Consider the following 20,000-nt stretch of genomic DNA (forward strand, 5'->3'; position numbering starts at 1 on the left):
AGGATCAGAGGTGGGCGGAGCATCTGTGAACAGAACCAGGCTCAGAGGTGGGCGGAGCATCTGTTAACAGAACCAGTATCAGAGGTGGGCGGGGCATCTGTTAACAGAACCAGGCTCAGAGGTGGGCGGGGCATCTGTTAACAGAACCAGGATCAGAGGTTGGCGGAGCATCTGTTAACAGAACCAGGCTCAGAGGTGGAGAACATCTGTTAACAGAACCAGGATCAGAGGTGGGTGGAGCATCTGTTAACAGAACAAGGCTCAGAGGTGGAGAACATCTGTTAACAGAACCAGGATCAGAGGTGGGCGGAGCATCTGTTAACAGAACCAGGCTCAGAGGTGGGCGGGGCATCTGTTAACAGAACCAGGATCAGAGGTGGAGAACATCTGTTAACAGAACCAGGATCAGAGGTGGGCGGAGCATCTGTTAACAGAACCAGGCTCAGAGGTGGGCGGGGCATCTGTTAACAGAACCAGGATCAGAGGTGGGCGGAGCATCTGTTAACAGAAGCAGGCTCAGAGGTGGGCGGGGCATCTGTTAACAGAACCAGGATCAGAGGTTGGCGGAGCATCTGTTAACAGAACCAGGCTCAGAGGTGGAGAACATCTGTTAACAGAACCAGGATCAGAGGTTGGCGGAGCATCTGTTAACAGAACCAGGCTCAGAGGTGGAGAACATCTGTTAACAGAACCAGGATCAGAGGTGGGCGGAGCATCTGTTAACAGAACCAGGCTCAGAGGTGGGCGGGGCATCTGTTAACAGAACCAGGATCAGAGGTGGAGAACATCTGTTAACAGAACCAGGATCAGAGGTGGGCGGGGAATCTGTTAACAGAACCAGGATCAGAGATGGGCGGAGCATCTGTTAACAGAACCAGGCTCAGAGGTGGGTGGAGCATCTGTTAACAGAACCAGGCTCAGAGGTGGAGAACATCTGTTAACAGAACCAGGATCAGAGGTGGGTGGAGCATCTGTTAACAGAACCAGGATCAGAGGTGGGTGGAGCATCTGTTAACAGAACCAGGCTCAGAGGTGGGCGGGGTATCTGTTAACAGAACCAGGATCAGAGGTGGGCGGAGCATCTGTTAACAGAACCAGGATCAGAGGTGGGCGGAGCATCTGTTAACAGAACCAGGCTCAGAGGTGGGCGGGGCATCTGTTAACAGAACCAGGCTCAGAGGTGGAGAACATCTGTTAACAGAACCAGGATCAGAGGTGGGTGGAGCATCTGTTAACAGAACCAGGCTCAGAGGTGGGCGGGGCATCTGTTAACAGAACCAGGATCAGAGGTTGGCGGAGCATCTGTTAACAGAACCAGGCTCAGAGGTGGAGAACATCTGTTAACAGAACCAGGATCAGAGGTGGAGAACATCTGTTAACAGAACCAGGATCAGAGGTGGGCGGAGCATCTGTTAACAGAACCAGGCTCAGAGGTGGGCGGGGCATCTGTTAACAGAACCAGGATCAGAGGTGGGCGGAGCATCTGTTAACAGAACCAGGCTCAGAGGTGGGTGGGGCATCTGTTAACAGAACCAGGATCAGAGGTTGGCGGAGCATCTGTTAACAGAACCAGGCTCAGAGGTGGAGAACATCTGTTAACAGAACCAGGATCAGAGGTGGGTGGAGCATCTGTTAACAGAACCAGGCTCAGAGGTGGAGAACATCTGTTAACAGAACCAGGATCAGAGGTGGGCGGAGCATCTGTTAACAGAACCAGGCTCAGAGGTGGGCGGGGCATCTGTTAACAGAACCAGGATCAGAGGTGGAGAACATCTGTTAACAGAACCAGGATCAGAGGTGGGCGGGGAATCTGTTAACAGAACCAGGATCAGAGATGGGCGGAGCATCTGTTAACAGAACCAGGCTCTGAGGTGGGTGGAGCATCTGTTAACAGAACCAGGCTCAGAGGTGGAGAACATCTGTTAACAGAACCAGGATCAGAGGTGGGTGGAGCATCTGTTAACAGAACCAGGATCAGAGGTGGGTGGAGCATCTGTTAACAGAACCAGGCTCAGAGGTGGGCGGAGCATCTGTTAACAGAACCAGACTCAGAGGTGGAGAACATCTGTTAACAGAACCAGGATAAGAGGTGGAGAACATCTGTTAACAGAACCAGGATCAGAGGTGGGCGGAGCATCTGTTAACAGAACCAGGCTCAGAGGTGGACGGAGCATCTGTTAACAGAACCAGGATCAGAGGTGGAGAACATCTGTTGACAGAACCAGGATCAGAGGTGGGCGGAGCATCTGTTAACAGAACCAGGATCAGAGGTGGGCGGAGCATCTGTTAACAGATCCAGGATCAGAGGTGGGCGGAGCATCTGTGAACAGAACCAGGCTCAGAGGTGGGCGGAGCATCTGTTAACAGAACCAGTATCAGAGGTGGGCGGGGCATCTGTTAACAGAACCAGGCTCAGAGGTGGGCGGGGCATCTGTTAACAGAACCAGGATCAGAGGTTGGCGGAGCATCTGTTAACAGAACCAGGCTCAGAGGTGGAGAACATCTGTTAACAGAACCAGGATCAGAGGTGGGTGGAGCATCTGTTAACAGAACAAGGCTCAGAGGTGGAGAACATCTGTTAACAGAACCAGGATCAGAGGTGGGCGGAGCATCTGTTAACAGAACCAGGCTCAGAGGTGGGCGGGGCATCTGTTAACAGAACCAGGATCAGAGGTGGAGAACATCTGTTAACAGAACCAGGATCAGAGGTGGGCGGAGCATCTGTTAACAGAACCAGGCTCAGAGGTGGGCGGGGCATCTGTTAACAGAACCAGGATCAGAGGTGGGCGGAGCATCTGTTAACAGAACCAGGCTCAGAGGTGGGCGGGGCATCTGTTAACAGAACCAGGATCAGAGGTTGGCGGAGCATCTGTTAACAGAACCAGGCTCAGAGGTGGAGAACATCTGTTAACAGAACCAGGATCAGAGGTTGGCGGAGCATCTGTTAACAGAACCAGGCTCAGAGGTGGAGAACATCTGTTAACAGAACCAGGATCAGAGGTGGGTGGAGCATCTGTTAACAGAACCAGGCTCAGAGGTGGAGAACATCTGTTAACAGAACCAGGATCAGAGGTGGGCGGAGCATCTGTTAACAGAACCAGGCTCAGAGGTGGGCGGGGCATCTGTTAACAGAACCAGGATCAGAGGTGGAGAACATCTGTTAACAGAACCAGGATCAGAGGTGGGCGGGGAATCTGTTAACAGAACCAGGATCAGAGATGGGCGGAGCATCTGTTAACAGAACCAGGCTCAGAGGTGGGTGGAGCATCTGTTAACAGAACCAGGCTCAGAGGTGGAGAACATCTGTTAACAGAACCAGGATCAGAGGTGGGTGGAGCATCTGTTAACAGAACCAGGATCAGAGGTGGGTGGAGCATCTGTTAACAGAACCAGGCTCAGAGGTGGGTGGAGCATCTGTTAACAGAACCAGACTCAGAGGTGGAGAACATCTGTTAACAGAACCAGGATAAGAGGTGGAGAACATCTGTTAACAGAACCAGGATCAGAGGTGGGCGGAGCATCTGTTAACAGAACCAGGCTCAGAGGTGGACGGAGCATCTGTTAACAGAACCAGGATCAGAGGTGGAGAACATCTGTTGACAGAACCAGGATCAGAGGTGGGCGGAGCATCTGTTAACAGAACCAGGATCAGAGGTGGGCGGAGCATCTGTTAACAGATCCAGGATCAGAGGTGGGCGGAGCATCTGTGAACAGAACCAGGCTCAGAGGTGGGCGGAGCATCTGTTAACAGAACCAGTATCAGAGGTGGGCGGGGCATCTGTTAACAGAACCAGGCTCAGAGGTGGGCGGAGCATCTGTTAACAGAACCAGACTCAGAGGTGGAGAACATCTGTTAACAGAACCAGGATCACAGGTGGAGAACATCTGTTAACAGAACCAGGATCAGAGGTTGGCGGAGCATCTGTTAACAGAACCAGGCTCAGAAGTGGACGGAGCATCTGTTAACAGAACCAGGATCAGAGGTGGGCGGAGCATCTGTTAACAGAACCAGGATCAGAGGTGGAGAACATCTGTTAACAGAACCGGGATCAGAGGTGGGCAGAGCATCTGTTAACAGAACCAGGCTCAGGGGTGGGCGGAGCATCTGTTAACAGAACCAGGATCAGAGGTGGGCGGAGCATCTGTTAACAGAACCAGGATCAGAGGTGGAGAACATCTGTTACAGAACCAGGATCAGAGGTGGGCGGAGCATCTGTTAAGAGAACCAGGATCAGAGGTGGGCGGGGCATTTGTTAACAGAACCATGATCAGAGGTGGGCGGAGCATCTGTTAACAGAACCAGGATCAGAGGTGGGCGGGGCATCTGTTAACAGAACCAGGCTCAGAGGTGGGCGGAGCATCTGTTAACAGAACCAGGATCAGAGGTGGGTGGAGCATCTGTTAACAGAACCAGGCTCAGAGGTGGAGAACATCTGTTAACAGAACCAGGATCAGAGGTGGGTGGAGCATCTGTTAACAGAACCAGGCTCAGAGGTGGGCGGGGCATCTGTTAACAGAACCAGGATCAGAGGTGGGCGGAGCATCTGTTAACAGAACCAGGCTCAGAGGTGGGCGGAGCATCTGTTAACAGAACCAGACTCAGAGGTGGAGAACATCTGTTAACAGAACCAGGATCAGAGGTGGGCGGAGCATCTGTTAACAGAACCAGGATCAGAGGTGGAGAACATCTGTTAACAGAACCAGGATCAGAGGTGGGCGGGGCATCTGTTAACAGAACCAGGATCAGAGATGGAGAACATCTGTTTACAGAACCAGGATCAGAGGTGGGCGGAGCATCTGTTAACAGAACCAGGATCAGAGGTGGGCGGAGCATCTGTTAACAGATCCAGGATCAGAGGTGGGCGGAGCATCTGTGAACAGAACCAGGCTCAGAGGTGGGCGGAGCATCTGTTAACAGAACCAGTATCAGAGGTGGGCGGGGCATCTGTTAACAGAACCAGGCTCAGAGGTGGGCGGAGCATCTGTTAACAGAACCAGACTCAGAGGTGGAGAACATCTGTTAACAGAACCAGGATCACAGGTGGAGAACATCTGTTAACAGAACCAGGATCAGAGGTTGGCGGAGCATCTGTTAACAGAACCAGGCTCAGAAGTGGACGGAGCATCTGTTAACAGAACCAGGATCAGAGGTGGGCGGAGCATCTGTTAACAGAACCAGGATCAGAGGTGGAGAACATCTGTTAACAGAACCGGGATCAGAGGTGGGCAGAGCATCTGTTAACAGAACCAGACTCAGACGTGGAGAACATCTGTTAACAGAACCAGGATAAGAGGTGGAGAACATCTGTTAACAGAACCAGGATCAGAGGTGGGCGGAGCATCTGTTAACAGAACCAGGCTCAGAGGTGGACAGAGCATCTGTTCACAGAACCAGGATCAGAGGTGGAGAACATCTGTTAACAGAACGAGGATCAGAGGTGGAGAACATCTGTTGACAGAACCAGGATCAGAGGTGGGCGGAGCATCTGTTAACAGAACCAGGATCAGAGGTGGGCGGAGCATCTGTTAACAGATCCAGGATCAGAGGTGGGCGGAGCATCTGTTAACAGAACCAGGCTCAGAGGTGGGCGGAGCATCTGTTAAGAGAACCAGGATCAGAGGTGGGCGGAGCATCTGTTAACAGAACCAGGCTCAGAGGTGGGCGGAGCATCTGTTAACAGAACCAGTATCAGAGGTGGGCGGGGCATCTGTTAACAGAACCAGGCTCAGAGGTGGGCGGAGCATCTGTTAACAGAACCAGACTCAGAGGTGGAGAACATCTGTTAACAGAACCAGGATCAGAGGTGGGCGGAGCATCTGTTAATAGAACCAGGCTCAGAGGTGGGCGGAGCATCTGTTAACAGAACCAGGCTCAGAGGTGGGCGGAGCATCTGTTAACAGAACCAGACTCAGAGGTGGGCGGAGCATCTGTTAACAGATCCAGGATCAGAGGTGGGCGGAGCATCTGTTAACAGAACCAGACTCAGAGGTGGGCGGAGCATCTGTTAACAGAACCAGACTCAGAGGTGGAGAACATCTGTTAACAGAACCAGGATCACAGGTGGAGAACATCTGTTAACAGAACCAGGATCAGAGGTTGGCGGAGCATCTGTTAACAGAACCAGGCTCAGAGGTGGACGGAGCATCTGTTAACAGAACCAGGATCAGAGGTGGGTGGAGCATCTGTTAACAGAACCAGGATCAGAGGTGGGTGGAGCATCTGTTAACAGAACCAGGCTCAGAGGTGGGCGGAGCATCTGTTAACAGAACCAGGATCAGAGGTGGGTGGGGCATCTGTTAACAGAACCAGGCTCAGAGGTGGGCGGAGCATCTGTTAACAGAACCAGACTCAGAGGTGGAGAACATCTGTTAACAGAACCAGGATCAGAGGTGGGCGGGGCATCTGTTAACAGAACCAGGATCAGAGATGGAGAACATCTGTTAACAGAACCAGGATCAGAGGTGGGCGGAGCATCTGTTAACAGAACCAGGATCAGAGGTGGGCGGGGAATCTGTTAACAGAACCAGGATCAGAGGTGGGCAGAGCATCTGTTAACAGAACCAGACTCAGAGGTGGAGAACATCTGTTAACAGAACCAGGATCAGAGGTGGGTGGAGCATCTGTTAACAGAACCAGGCTCAGAGGTGGAGAACATCTGTTAACAGAACCAGGATCAGAGGTGGGCGGAGCATCTGTTAACAGAACCAGGCTCAGAGGTGGGCGGGGCATCTGTTAACAGAACCAGGATCAGAGGTGGAGAACATCTGTTAACAGAACCAGGATCAGAGGTGGGCGGAGCATCTGTTAACAGAACCAGGCTCAGAGGTGGGTGGAGCATCTGTTAACAGAACCAGGCTCAGAGGTGGAGAACATCTGTTAACAGAACCAGGATCAGAGGTGGGTGGAGCATCTGTTAACAGAACCAGGATCAGAGGTGGGTGGAGCATCTGTTAACAGAACCAGGCTCAGAGGTGGGCGGAGCATCTGTTAACAGAACCAGGATCAGAGGTGGGCGGGGCATCTGTTAACAGAACCAGGCTCAGAGGTGGGCGGAGCATCTGTTAACAGAACCAGACTCAGAGGTGGAGAACATCTGTTAACAGAACCAGGATAAGAGGTGGAGAACATCTGTTAACAGAACCAGGATCAGAGGTGGGCGGAGCTTCTGTTAACAGAACCAGGCTCAGAGGTGGACGGAGCATCTGTTCACAGAACCAGGATCAGAGGTGGAGAACATCTGTTAACAGAACCAGGATCAGAGGTGGAGAACATCTGTTGACAGAACCAGGATCAGAGGTGGGCGGAGCATCTGTTAACAGATCCAGGATCAGAGGTGGGCGGAGCATCTGTTAACAGAACCAGGCTCAGAGGTGGGCGGAGCATCTGTTAAGAGAACCAGGATCAGAGGTGGGCGGAGCATCTGTTAACAGAACCAGGCTCAGAGGTGGGCGGAGCATCTGTTAACAGAACCAGTATCAGAGGTGGGCGGGGCATCTGTTAACAGAACCAGGCTCAGAGGTGGGCGGAGCATCTGTTAACAGAACCAGACTCAGAGGTGGAGAACATCTGTTAACAGAACCAGGATCACAGGTGGAGAACATCTGTTAACAGAACCAGGATCAGAGGTTGGCGGAGCATCTGTTAACAGAACCAGGCTCAGAGGTGGACGGAGCATCTGTTAACAGAACCAGGATCAGAGGTGGGCGGAGCATCTGTTAATAGAACCAGGCTCAGAGGTGGGCGGAGCATCTGTTAACAGAACCAGGCTCAGAGGTGGGCGGAGCATCTGTTAACAGAACCAGACTCAGAGGTGGGCGGAGCATCTGCCTCGACCGGTTGGGGTGAGAGGAGAGCAGAGAGAGAAAAGGACAGCATAGAGATAGAAGAGAAGAACTGTTGGTGGAGACAACAAGCGCAGAGCAGAGACATGCAGCTCCACGATGGGACATCTGGAAAAGAAAGAACAGAAACTACACGAGTGAAGGAACTGAATGGAGACAACAGATAATAAGAAGAAACTATGGGAGAGAAGAAGATGGTGAGGTATGAGTCAGTTAAAGAGTAGGAGGAAAGAAAAGAAGCTCAGCATGTAACGAGGTCCTCCAGCAGCCTCGGCCTATAACAGCATAACTAAGGGTTGGTTCAGGTCTACCTGAGCCAGCCCTAACTATAGGCTTCATCAAGAAGGAACGTTTTGAGTCTAATCTTAAAGCTAGAGAGGGTTTCTGCCCCTCCAACACAAACTGGGAGCTGGTTCCACAGGGGAGGAGCCTGAAAACTGAAGCTCCGCCTCCCATTCTACTTCTGGAAACTCTAGGAACCACAAGCAGACCAGCGTACTGAGAGAGAAGTGCTCTGCTGGGATTATATGGTTCTATAAGATCTCTAAGATATGATGGAGCCTGGTCATGTAGAGCTTTGTAAGTCATCAAGATAATTTTAAATTATATTCTTGATTTCACAGGAAGCCAGTGAAGAGAAGATAAAACTGGAGAAATATGATCTCTCTTGATAAATCCCGTCAGCACTCTTGCTGCAGCATTTTGGATCAGCTGCAGGTTTTTAATGAGTAATTTGGACATCCATCCTTTATATGGTGGCTAAAGGACAAATCCTCACCAAATATGACTCCAAGGTTCCTCACAGTTTTGCTGGAGGCCAAGACAACATCATCTAGAGTAACTAAGTGATTACAGAAAGAGTTTCTGAGGTGTTTAGGACCAAGTACAAGAACTTCTGTTTTGTCTGAATTTAGAAGCAGGAAGTTTTTGGTCATCCGGGCCTTTATGTCTTTTAGACAGGCTTCAAGTTTTACTAACTGATTAGTTTCATCTGGTTTTATAGAAAGATATAGCTGAGTGTCATCTGCATAACAATAGAAGTTGATGCAGTGCTTCCTGATGACATCTCCTAATGGAAGCATGTACAAAGTAAAAAGTATTGGGCCTAACACTGAGCCTTGTGGAACTCCATAACTAACTCTTGTTTGTCTGGAAGACTCATTGTTGACATGGACAAACTGGAATCTATCTGATAAGTAGGATTTGAACCAGTCTAATGCAGTTCCTTTAATCCTCGTAACGTCTCCTAATTTCTGTAATAAGATCGTATGATCAATCGTATCAAAAGCAGCACTGAGGTCCAGAAGAACAAGTACAGAGACGAGTCCATTATCTGAGGCTAATAAAAGGTCGTTAGTAACTCTCACCAGAGCTGTTTCTGTGCTATGATGAACTCTAAAGACTGAACATCTTCAAACAGATCATTCCTTTGGAAATGATCAAAAAGTTGATTTGAAACAACTTCTTCAAGGATTTTAGAAATAAACGTCAGGTTGGAAATTTATTCCACCAGTTCTGGTGGAATAAAGTGAACCGCGGGATTTAATAAGTGCTCGAATGTCCTGTGAGTCGCTGCAGATCCGACATGCACAGTGTGCAGGAGGAGTCACAGCGCTGCTTCACATCATGAGGCCCCGCCCCTTTTCACACCACACATAGTGATGCGTTTCCCAAGCAACAACAACAGAGAAACTGTCCAGATACTGATGGTCTGAACTATAGATGCACATGATGATGGTCGATTCCCCAACATTCATCTCCGTGACTCCGTTTTGTGCCAGGAGGAGGAGGCTGAGGAAGACTACCGAGCTCAAGATGAGGAAGCAGCTGATCAGAGTGACAGAAAGAAGAGCTGCTCCACGGAGGACTGTGATGAGGACGGTCTGGAGGACCTGCCTTCCTCCATCTACCGGCGCGACACCGCCGGCCGCTTGCGGGGCCTCATCTCTCGTAAGGCCAGCCAGACCAGCGTCTACCTGCAGGAGTGGGACATCCCGTACGAGCAACTGCAGCTGGGAGAGCTCATCGGCAAGGTGAGGACACAACTACACAACTACACAACTACACAACACGCGTTGGACCCGACCGCCGGGTCCAACGCGGCTGAACGTTGTCCTGCAGGGCCGCTGGGGGAAGGTGCACAAAGGCCGCTGGCACGGGGAGGTGGCCATCCGTCTGCTGGAGATCGACGGCAACAACCAGGATCATCTGAAGCTCTTCAAGAAGGAGGTGATGAACTACAGGCAGACCCGGCACCAGAACGTGGTCCTGTTCATGGGCGCCTGCATGGCTCCGCCCCACCTCGCCATCATCACCAGGTACAGCTTCCTGACTCCTCCCCTAAACCCTGTTTGGGTGTGATTTATTGTTTGTGTTTGAACTGGGTTTCAGTAACATGCTGCATGTGTTTCCTCTGCAGCTTCTGTAAAGGTTTGACTCTCTACTCTGTTGTAAGAGAAAGAGGTCACATACTGGACATCAATAAAATCAGACAGATCGCACAGGAGATCGTTCAGGTAAACTATCATCTTCATTTCAATCTAGGAGGGTTTCTGATTTTCTATAAAAGATGCTTGAGGGAGGAGAAAGTGTTCAGAAGGTGTAAAATAGTTCACAGACTCTTCGTGTTGAGTGCAGTCGTGCACATGCAGCAGGAGGAAGCTGAAACCCTCGTGAGCGTCCCGGTGGAACTCGGTGTTGACAGTCTGACTCTGGGGGATGAATTCACGGTGACACAAAGAAAACCCAGCTGGTGTCTCCTGACCTGACGCCTTCTACAGTCTTGGACGGTGAAGCTCCGCCCCTCTTGAAACGTGATGTCATCAGAGCACCTCTCCTGTCCCAGCTCTCTGTTGACCGTTTCCAGAGTTTGAAATCTGATGTTTCTCTGCTGAAGTTTAAAGCGCTTGTTGAACACAGACTACTGTTCACACTGCGCTGCGTTCATGTGCGACAGGAACAGATTGACCCTTTTAACAGTATTGTTATTATCTGAAACGGCATTCGGTGGCTCCCCTCGCTACAGCGAGGTTACAACCCTTGGTGAAGACTCAGCGTGATGAGGCTGTGCTTCATGCAGCTCCCTCTCTGTTGCAGGGGATGGGTTATCTGCACGCTAAAGGCATCATTCACAAGGACCTGAAGTCCAAGAACGTGTTCTACGACGCCAAGAAGGTGGTGATCACTGACTTCGGCCTGTTCGGGATGTCTGGAGTCGTACAGGAAGGCAGGTGGGGGTGAAGAGACGCTTCGAGCCGTGAGTGTGTGTCCCTGGTGAGCCTCAGCTGGTGTCTTCATCAGTCCTGTGTGTGTGTTCAGGAGAAAGAACGTGCTGCGGATACCACAGGGTTGGATCTGCTACCTGGCTCCAGAGATCATTCACCAGATGAGCCCGGAGGTGGACGAGGACCAGCTGCCGTTCTCCAACGCTGCTGACATTTATGCATTTGGGTATTGATTGATGCACGAAACACGTTTTAACATTTAGTTTACAGTTTCACCGCTCTGATTTTTGTGTTGTTTTTATTTTCAGCACAATCTGGTACGAGCTGCAGATCGGAGACTGGCCAATCACCAACCAGCCTGTGGAAGCTAAAATCTGGCTGGTGGGCAGCAACATGGGCATAAAGAAGGTGCTGACAGAGGCCAATCTGGGAAAGGAGGTTACGGTGAGTCTGTTTGTGGGAGGGGCAAAAGAAAGGGGCGGATCAAAGATGAATATAATTTTACTCCTCAGTGTGGGGCCCGGTGGACTTCAGCCCTCAGTGTCCCACAACGTTGTCCGTCTGGACACGTCCTCTGTGTGGTCCGTTGTGTGTTTGCAGACCTCCGTGTGTCTCAGAACCTTTGTGACACGTTTTGTTGGTTGCTGCCTATGTTTTCCTCTTTATATCTGCTTCCTGTGGACTCACACGCGCCTCCTTGTTTTTCTGTTATGCAGATGACACTGAGCTGTACATTCACATAAAACCTGCTCATTCCTGTTGCTCTGTGATTTCCTGAAGCTTCTGATTGGCCGAACCGTCCCTCAGCTCCATAAAGTTTTATCTCTGGTCTCCTCCCCGACAGGAAATCCTTTCTGCCTGCTGGTCCTTCGAAGCGGACGCCAGGCCGACTTTCCCCCAGCTGGCCGGCATGCTGGAGAGACTTCCCAAACTGAACCGCAGGCTGTCTCACCCCGGACACTTCTGAGAGACGACACAGTATGTACGATAGAGAGAGGACGGACATCACCCTGAAAGAAGCAGCCTGCAAAACCATCCACACCGACACTCAAAAAGAGAGTCTGCATCATTTTACTGAGTGAATACACGTTAAAATCCACATGTTCATCATGGAAACAGAAATAATATGAAGCTAAAAGGAACAAACACATCATCAGTCAAATCAAATGCTGTACATAGAGTTTTGTAAAGAAATGTGAATATTGTGAAGCTGTCCTGTTGGGGATCAGAGATTATAAATGACCTTTTCTAAGGTAACTACTGTTTTGAATTTTAAGGAATGATCTATTAAGGAGATTTTCATGTGGCTTTTGGTTGTTGCTCCCTTCGCACGTCCTCTGTTCACCTGAACACTTTAACAGCATCTCACTGCTCTCCTCTGCTCCAGTTATCCCTGATCTCCATGGCCTCCTTTGGATCCAGTATTATCTATGCTTTTGTTTCCCCGTCTGTTTGTGTGCTCATCTTTTCTGCTATACTCCTGATTTCCTGAGCACAATTAGTAAATATGTCTGACCCACAGCCTGGATATAAAAGAGTTCGTAGCTTCAGGTCTGTAAAATGGTTCTGATCCAGAAGTGTCTTCAGCTGCAATACCAGCGAGTGCCACTAGAGGTCGGCTCCAAAAAGCCTCCGGCTCCATAGACTCCCATTCAACTTCTCTCATCAAATTTCCAAACACGTTTCTATCTTACAACAAGATGATTTTTCAAATTAGTTGGATGTATTTTCTTGACATTACTGGATACCAAATTGACTTAGATTTAATTAACAACACAGTCGGGAAATAAGAAGCTTTTCTTATTTTCTTACGAGACTTTCTTCATCAAAGTTGTTTCATCTATCGATCTGTATGAAAGCATGAAAAATATCTTGTGATATCTTGAAAATAACTTTAAAAATGAGAACATTTCCTCTTCATAAGAAACTGAATATAAACCTTTGCCAGCCAGCTGCTGCTGTAAAGATCAGTCCAGCTGGTTAGTTTCCGGTCTGTCCACTGCTTTTCTCCTCTTTTCTGACTGCTGAGCTCCTATGAATGTAAATCTCAGTAACTCGTGTCTGCATGTGAGAGGACGGACACTCTTATAGCTGTTGATCCTCAGAGCTGGAAGGCTGCTGGTTTCAGCCCGACTCCACTACAGCTGCTAAAGAACAGCTTTTATTCAACGGGTGCCAACACAAACTTTCCATGTAAAGGGTTGGTCCCCTCATAGTTCAGACTTTCTTTACCTTTTCATTCACCTTGAGTGTTATCTGGTCATGCCAATTGATTTTCTTATTCCAGGTTTTAAGGTGCTCGTCTGTCTGTGAGATTTCTGCCTCCAATACTGATACGAGAGTATTAAGAAGTTGTGGTACTGCTGCTGCGGCGCCGTGACGGAGCGCTCCAACCTTCCTGAATAAAGTCGGTAGATTATCGGTAGCTGCTGTACATCAGCATGTTAGCAGCATGGTTTAGTTAACGTACCACCGCACACGGCCTCAGAGCCGGTCCTGTCCCGTCACGTTCATGTCTGAGCACCGACGAGCCGAGCGCCTCGCTCACATCGTGGTAAATCTGACGGATATCTCCGAACCTGGAACAATGAAAGCTGATATCTAAACCGAGAGATACCACAGCAGGCCTTTAACCCCAAAATGTGAATCCTCAACACTTTCCTCTGCAGACATGCAGTTCTGTAATAATGCTGTAATAATACTCTGCACGCTGCAGAGTGTGGCAGCTCTGGCTCGGTGTAAGAATTGACCCCGTTTCCAATGATTAGACATTATTAAGGGATCAAAGTGCAAACTACTGAGTGATGTCTGCCACACTGAGACATGAGGAGTGAACTGTTGATGTGTTCAGTCTCAGTCTGACGGGGAGCTGCAGGACGAGGCTGCGAGGCAGATTCAAACTCCTGTGTGTGTTTGCATCTGTGCACTCCTGCAGTTATGGTGAGAGTTAACAGGATGTGGCTGCTGTGTTTGTGTTGCTGTGTTTCCTCCGAGTCAAAAGTACAGTGACATACTTCAGCAGAACATTAGGAGCCAATCAAACGTGATCGGAACATAACTCAATGAATTTATGTAAATACAGTAGACTACTGGAGGTTGTGTTTAAAACACATGGTTCATGTTTGGGTTTCAATTTGAAAGCTTTTTAGTTGGTACTTAAATCATATTTATGTCCAGATACTGATGTTTTTCTTTAGCCTTTTGTGTTCTTTTTTCTGTGGGGGAGTAATCTGTAGATTATTTTTTGTACGTGTTGATACTTTGAAAGTATCTGGTCTGAACAGTTTAAGACATTAAAGGTTATCAAAAGTGACTCAGTGTTCTCTGGTTCAATGTCTCACAAGTGAAACAAATTATTACACTACTTGTCACTACTACTAGTGACTTGTGTGTATTGATTCTACAACCCCGTTTTAAAAACAGTTGGTTTGCCACAGATAGACTTCAGTCACTCGAAGGTCAGATGACCAATTTAGCCATGTTGTCCAAAATTTCCACACAATGGTGCAGCTGTCAGCGTTGTCGTCTCACAGTCTAAAGGTCCTGCGTTCGATTCCCGCCTCAGACTTTCTTTGTGGAATTTGCATGTTCCTCCATAAGTAATAACTTAAAGTATGTCTTCCAAAATATGGACAACTAAGTTATGCATGTTGTCCATAATGTAAAATGCCTCCCAGTCAGAAGGTTCCAGGTTCAATTCTTGCCCTTTATGTGGCTTTTCATCTAAGATGTTAATGTCATCCTTTCCAGGGTGAGTCTTGAACCTGGAACCTTCTGACTGGAAGGCAACAACACCAACCACTGCACTGTAGATCGCTCTTCAATAACATGTTTATAAGTCATATAAGTCAGAAGAGAATGCAATAAAGCAGCACATTGGCTTAGTTCCAAGCCAGCGTTGTCATCTCACAATCAGGAAGTACTCGGTTCGATCAGGGGCTTGGAACTCTGTCTGTGGAGGATTGCATGTTCTTGCTTGGAGTGTGACTCTTTGTCACATTTACGACTACATGCATGATGTTTGTTTTACATCATGGACTACATGCGTGATAACATATTTTGGATGACAAACCTTTATGTTATTACCTACGCAGGAACATGTAAATTCCACTTAGAAAGTCCCAGGTGGGGATCGAACCACGGACCTTTAGACTGTGAGACAACAACGCTGACAACTGCACTACTACGCTGGCTTCCATTGCATGAACGGAAGTCATACTCACAGCATTTTGTCCGAAATATGAAAAGCACCCAGCGAGAACCCGGGCAGGAACAGGGAGGACATGCAAACTCCACACAGAAAGGCCTCAGGCCAGGATCCAGCGGAGAACCTCGTCACCGAGGCGACGGTGCTAACCACTGATCCACAGTGCTACCACATTATGGTGTCATCCAAAATAAAATAAAAAAACATCATAGAATAGTATATCGTCCACAATATCATGAATAAGTCAGACAAAAGACAAGTACGTCATCCAAATTTTCCCAAAAACATAATAGTATAGTATGTAATCCAAAATATCGTAATATCATGTCGTTTAAAATGTCAAATAAACTTAAAACCACAGTATGTCGCCTAAAATTTCATAAAAACATCATACTTACGTAAAAACTTTCCTCCAAAATGTCAAAAAAGTTCACACATAACGTATGTTGTCCAAAATTTTGTAAAACCTCATAATATTGGACGTCCTTCAAAATGTCATAAAACATCATCTGTAGTATGTTGTCAAAATTTTCAAAAATATTTTCTACTACAGTATATCGTCAAAAATGTCATAAAACGTCAGACTATAGTTTTTCCTCAAAAATGTAATTACAATTTTTTCTTTTAGTAGAAACTACAATTTACAGATGACCCCTTAATGCCTCACATGCAGCATATCGGTCTCCGAGGTAGTTTAAACCCTGTCCAACAGTGTGGTGTCGGTTCGTCCTGTGTTTGATCCACCCAGATTAAAAATCCACCCAGACCCGTTTTATTTTCAGCTCCTCACAAAAGCAGAATTAAGATATCCAGGATGACAGAGTTGATCCAGGCTTGAACCAGCCCAGTCAGTTCATTCTGGTTGAAGCCGTTTCCCAAACACCAAATCAGCTGATCAGCTGATCAGGTGCTGCTGGTTCAACCCAGGTGTCATTAATACACATTCACAGCTGTCTTCAAAAGACCACGAGGTCGATGACACATTCACTGATGTGAAATGGAAAAGAGGCTGTTTGCTTGAATCCCAGTGAGAAACAGCTTTTAATGGAAGCATACGAGGAGGAAAAGGACCAAATATGTAAATAAAGGAGCTGATGCTTTAATTAAAGAGCGTGAAGAGGTGTCAGACAGCAGTGGACTGACTGAATGTGTAGTTTCATCTACCGACCACAGATCTGACCTAACTGTCATAACCTTATAATTCAAGGAGTTCATCGCTCTAATTATCAGCTGTACACATTAATGCCTTTAAAGTGAGCAGAGGACGTTCAATGCAACAGAAATGAGAGTTCATGTATTTTATTCCAGGCTCAGGGTTCAGACGGATCACCTGGGAAACGATTCATAAATACATCCGGATCACTTCCTGTTTTATTTGTGTAACTGCTGGTTGATCAGTTGAAGTCTCTTCTTGGAACCACAGAGAACTCAGAGTTTAAAATATCTGTTTCTGTTAAACAGGCTCCAGTTTCTTTGGGTTGCATTGTGGGAAATGTATGATTCTGTGTTTGTGGACTAAATCTCAGGATTGTCATGTCTCTTCAGCGCCCCCTGTCGTTATAGTGCTGCAGTACAGGTGATGTTTCATTGTGTTCTTCAAAATGAAAAGTGTAACTGAAAAAAGAAACTGACCAGAGGTTTAAAAAAAAAAAAAAGCATCGTTTATCACGGTCAATACATCAGACTGATCCGTAACCATGACATTGTACAATACAAAGGCATGAAAAAAAACATGAAACATTAAAATAGGTACTGCATCTTCCAAAAGCTAATTTTCCATTCATAAATACCTGTTTGCCATTTCAGTTCACTGCAGAGAAGTTTCTCTAAAAAGCCAGAAATCATTTCTACAAATCGATGAGCATGATGTGAAGGAAGTGACGGTCAGCTGACATTCGTGGTGCCGGAACCACAACGGGTTTCTCTCTGTACGGTACGGAGAAGGCCGACAGCTGTCCTGGAGACGAGGAGGAGGAGGAGCAGGGAGGAGGAGCAGGGAGGAGGAGGAGAACACGGTCCTGCTGTGGTCATGTGACCGCTGACACGTGCTGAGACGACGTGGTGATCTTCGTTTCCACGGCAGCGAGTCCTGAACTGAACATGACAACAGAACGTCAGATATTATTCTCCGATTTCAACACCTGACGAGTCAAAATCAGCGTTTATCATCTGTTTCTATCTGATGGTTTTTAATCCAGCCCAGTAGAAACATGTCAAACACTGTGTTCCAGATGACATCCAACATACATGACATCCTTCCAACAGTCCTCTAACATGTCAGGACTCTTACTGTGTCGTACAGGAAGTAGTGTTGTTTCAAATCACACTGACAGGAAATGACCTCATCATGTGAACACGTCACCCTCCAAAATATCTGCATCTTTTATTATTTTACCCAGAATTCAGTGTGTTTTTGTGTCCTCCGTTTAATAAACACACTGATTCTTCTGTCCAGCAGCAGCAGTGAAGAAACCAGAAACATGGAGAATTAATTTGATTGTGATGCAGACTGTTCCTGTGTCTTTAAGTACATTGAGCTGATAGAGTTCAGCAGCAGGACTGGGACTTGAGAAGGAGCAGCGTTACTCTGGTGAGTAAAACACCTGCTGCATGACGTTCACTGAGGACTTTTTATAATTACGTTTTTCTCTGTCCCTTTGTTGATAAGGAAAAAAATCAGATTTGACCAGAAACATAATTGAAGGGGTTTCAAAATAAAAATGTCACCTCCACTGATCTGGTATTTAGAGACTCTGAAACAGGTTGAGTGTGTTCAGTTCAGAGCAACGGCATGTTGTGGTTATTAGAAACACACCATCAGATGGTAATCAAGACAGATTTACAGGCTGACATGGGTCTGCTGATACGAGTCGTACCTGTGTGGAGCTGCTGGCGTTCCCTCGACTCCTAACTTGGGTTGGGTCTCTCTGCAGACTTCCGGATCTGTGAGGAGGAACAGACGATAGGTCAGCTGTCGGCCTGACGAACGGTCTGCTGAGGAGCTGCAGCAGTGAGCAACTGCAACCACGACAAGATGCTGACAGACAGCTGAGTCACAATATTCTACCGACGATGAATAATGAAGGCTGACTGTTGAAAAAAAACAAAAAAGAAGGGGGCTGCTCAAAGCATCTAAAACAAGAAGAAAACAGATGCAGGTTCATCTAACTACCAGGAGAGGGCAGCAGTGCTCTGGAGCCGACGCCAGGCTCTGAAACCAGGAGACAACACAAAGAGACTAGCAAACAAAATAACTGCTGATGACCAAAAACATGGAAGCAGTCGTGAAGCTGAGACCAGAAATCAACAACAAGCTGCATTAGATGGCCAGAAATTCAGGAGAAAAACAAGAGATGAGTGGCTGTGAGCAGATGGGAGTCTGGAACGTGATCCTCCGCTGAGCGACGACATGGTGGTGCAACTCAAATCAGACACCAGAGACAGAAAGAAAAGCTGAACGACAGGCAGGAGTGTTACTGTACCTGTGACTGCTCTTTAAGGAAATCTGGGAGCTGAAATTCACCTTTAAAGACCTGGAAAAACAAAGTAGGCCACGTTTAGAGAGTCTGCCGTTACCATGGTGACAGGTCAGGACACTTCACTGGAAATCACTTGAGAGATTACAGGATGGAGGCTACGTCTGCACAAATTAGACAAATTAGTCTCCAGGAAAAAAAAACTGTCCTTTCATAGAAATAAATGAATAAATAAATAAAAAAGAGTTCATTTGTTTGATTTCCACAGAAACTGAACGGTTTCTAAACAGAAGTCACCTTCGAGTTGAAGGAAAACACTGCAGCACAAAGCTGAGAAAGAAGTTGGACTTTAACAGATGAAGACAGGAACCAGCAGGGGGCAGCAGAATCTGTTCCTCTTTCATCGTACCGGAGCTGGATCGTGTTCGAGTCTCTGGAACAATGTCCATCCGAAGACGTCCCTGCAGCGTCCCTCCGGACCAGAACGGGTCAGAACTCAGGTTCTGATGTTGATCAAGCTACAATTCTCTGAACTCTGACTCAGATGTTACAGCCCCACGCCGCTCCGCGCACGTCACGTGCACGTCTCACGTCACGGTACACGTCTCACGTCACACGTCTCACGTCACGTCTCGGTGCACGTCTCACGTCACGGTACACGTCTCACGTCACACGTCTCACGTCACGTCTCGGTGCACGTCTCACGTCTCAAGTCACGGTGCCGTCTCACGTCACGGTACACGTCTCACGTCACACGTCTCACGTCACGTCTCGGTGCACGTCTCACGTCACGGTGCATGTCTCACGTCACACGTCCCACGTCACGTCACGGTGCACGTCACACGTCACGTCACGGTGCACGTCTCACGTCATGTCACACGCCACAGTGCCGTCACACGTCACGGTGCCGTCTCACGTCACGTCACGTCACGGTGCACGTCTCACGTCTCACGTCACGTCACACGTCACGTCACGGTGCCGTCTCACGTCACGTCACGTCACGTCACACGTCTCACGTCACGTCTCGGTGCACGTCACACGTCACGGTGCATGTCTCACGTCACGGTGCATGTCACACGTCACGGTGCCGTCTCACGTCACGTCACGTCACGGTGCACGTCTCACGTCTCACGTCACGTCACACGTCACGTCACGGTGCCGTCTCACGTCACGTCACGTCACGTCACACGTCTCACGTCACGTCTCGGTGCACGTCACACGTCACGGTGCATGTCTCACGTCACGGTGCAT

General features: G+C 48.2%; 2 protein-coding genes across 7 annotated transcripts in view; one reads left to right on the plus strand and one right to left on the minus strand.

Annotated features, from left to right (window-relative positions):
- Positions 1-14,379, plus strand: part of LOC138208582 (kinase suppressor of Ras 1-like) — a 91,949-nt gene extending 77,570 nt beyond the window's left edge. For all 5 annotated transcript variants that reach the window (XM_069166566.1, XM_069166565.1, XM_069166567.1 and 2 more), the window contains 7 exons: positions 9,624-9,875; positions 9,964-10,160; positions 10,262-10,358; positions 10,939-11,072; positions 11,161-11,292; positions 11,375-11,510; positions 11,911-14,379. In XM_069166566.1, coding sequence (XP_069022667.1) covers positions 9,624-9,875; positions 9,964-10,160; positions 10,262-10,358; positions 10,939-11,072; positions 11,161-11,292; positions 11,375-11,510; positions 11,911-12,033 — 1,071 coding nt within the window. In that variant the 3' untranslated portion in view covers positions 12,034-14,379. The remainder of the gene's footprint in view (positions 1-9,623; positions 9,876-9,963; positions 10,161-10,261; positions 10,359-10,938; positions 11,073-11,160; positions 11,293-11,374; positions 11,511-11,910) is intronic.
- The window catches only part of tpst1 (tyrosylprotein sulfotransferase 1), a 52,390-nt gene continuing 44,511 nt past the window's right edge, over positions 12,122-20,000 (minus strand). The window contains exons 4-6 of one of the 2 annotated variants that reach the window (XM_069166569.1): positions 18,756-18,806; positions 18,150-18,216; positions 12,122-17,367 (exon numbers count right to left, since the gene is read on the minus strand). In XM_069166569.1, the coding sequence (XP_069022670.1) occupies positions 18,181-18,216; positions 18,756-18,806 (87 nt within the window). In that variant the 3' untranslated portion in view covers positions 12,122-17,367; positions 18,150-18,180. The remainder of the gene's footprint in view (positions 17,368-18,149; positions 18,217-18,755; positions 18,807-20,000) is intronic. The other variant, XM_069166570.1, reaches the window with a different exon arrangement.

Source organism: Embiotoca jacksoni, unplaced genomic scaffold, assembly GCF_022577435.1.
Source record: "Embiotoca jacksoni isolate LCO1_2020_lvr unplaced genomic scaffold, fEmbJac1.0.p SCAF_39, whole genome shotgun sequence".
Taxonomy (NCBI): domain Eukaryota; kingdom Metazoa; phylum Chordata; class Actinopteri; family Embiotocidae; genus Embiotoca; species Embiotoca jacksoni.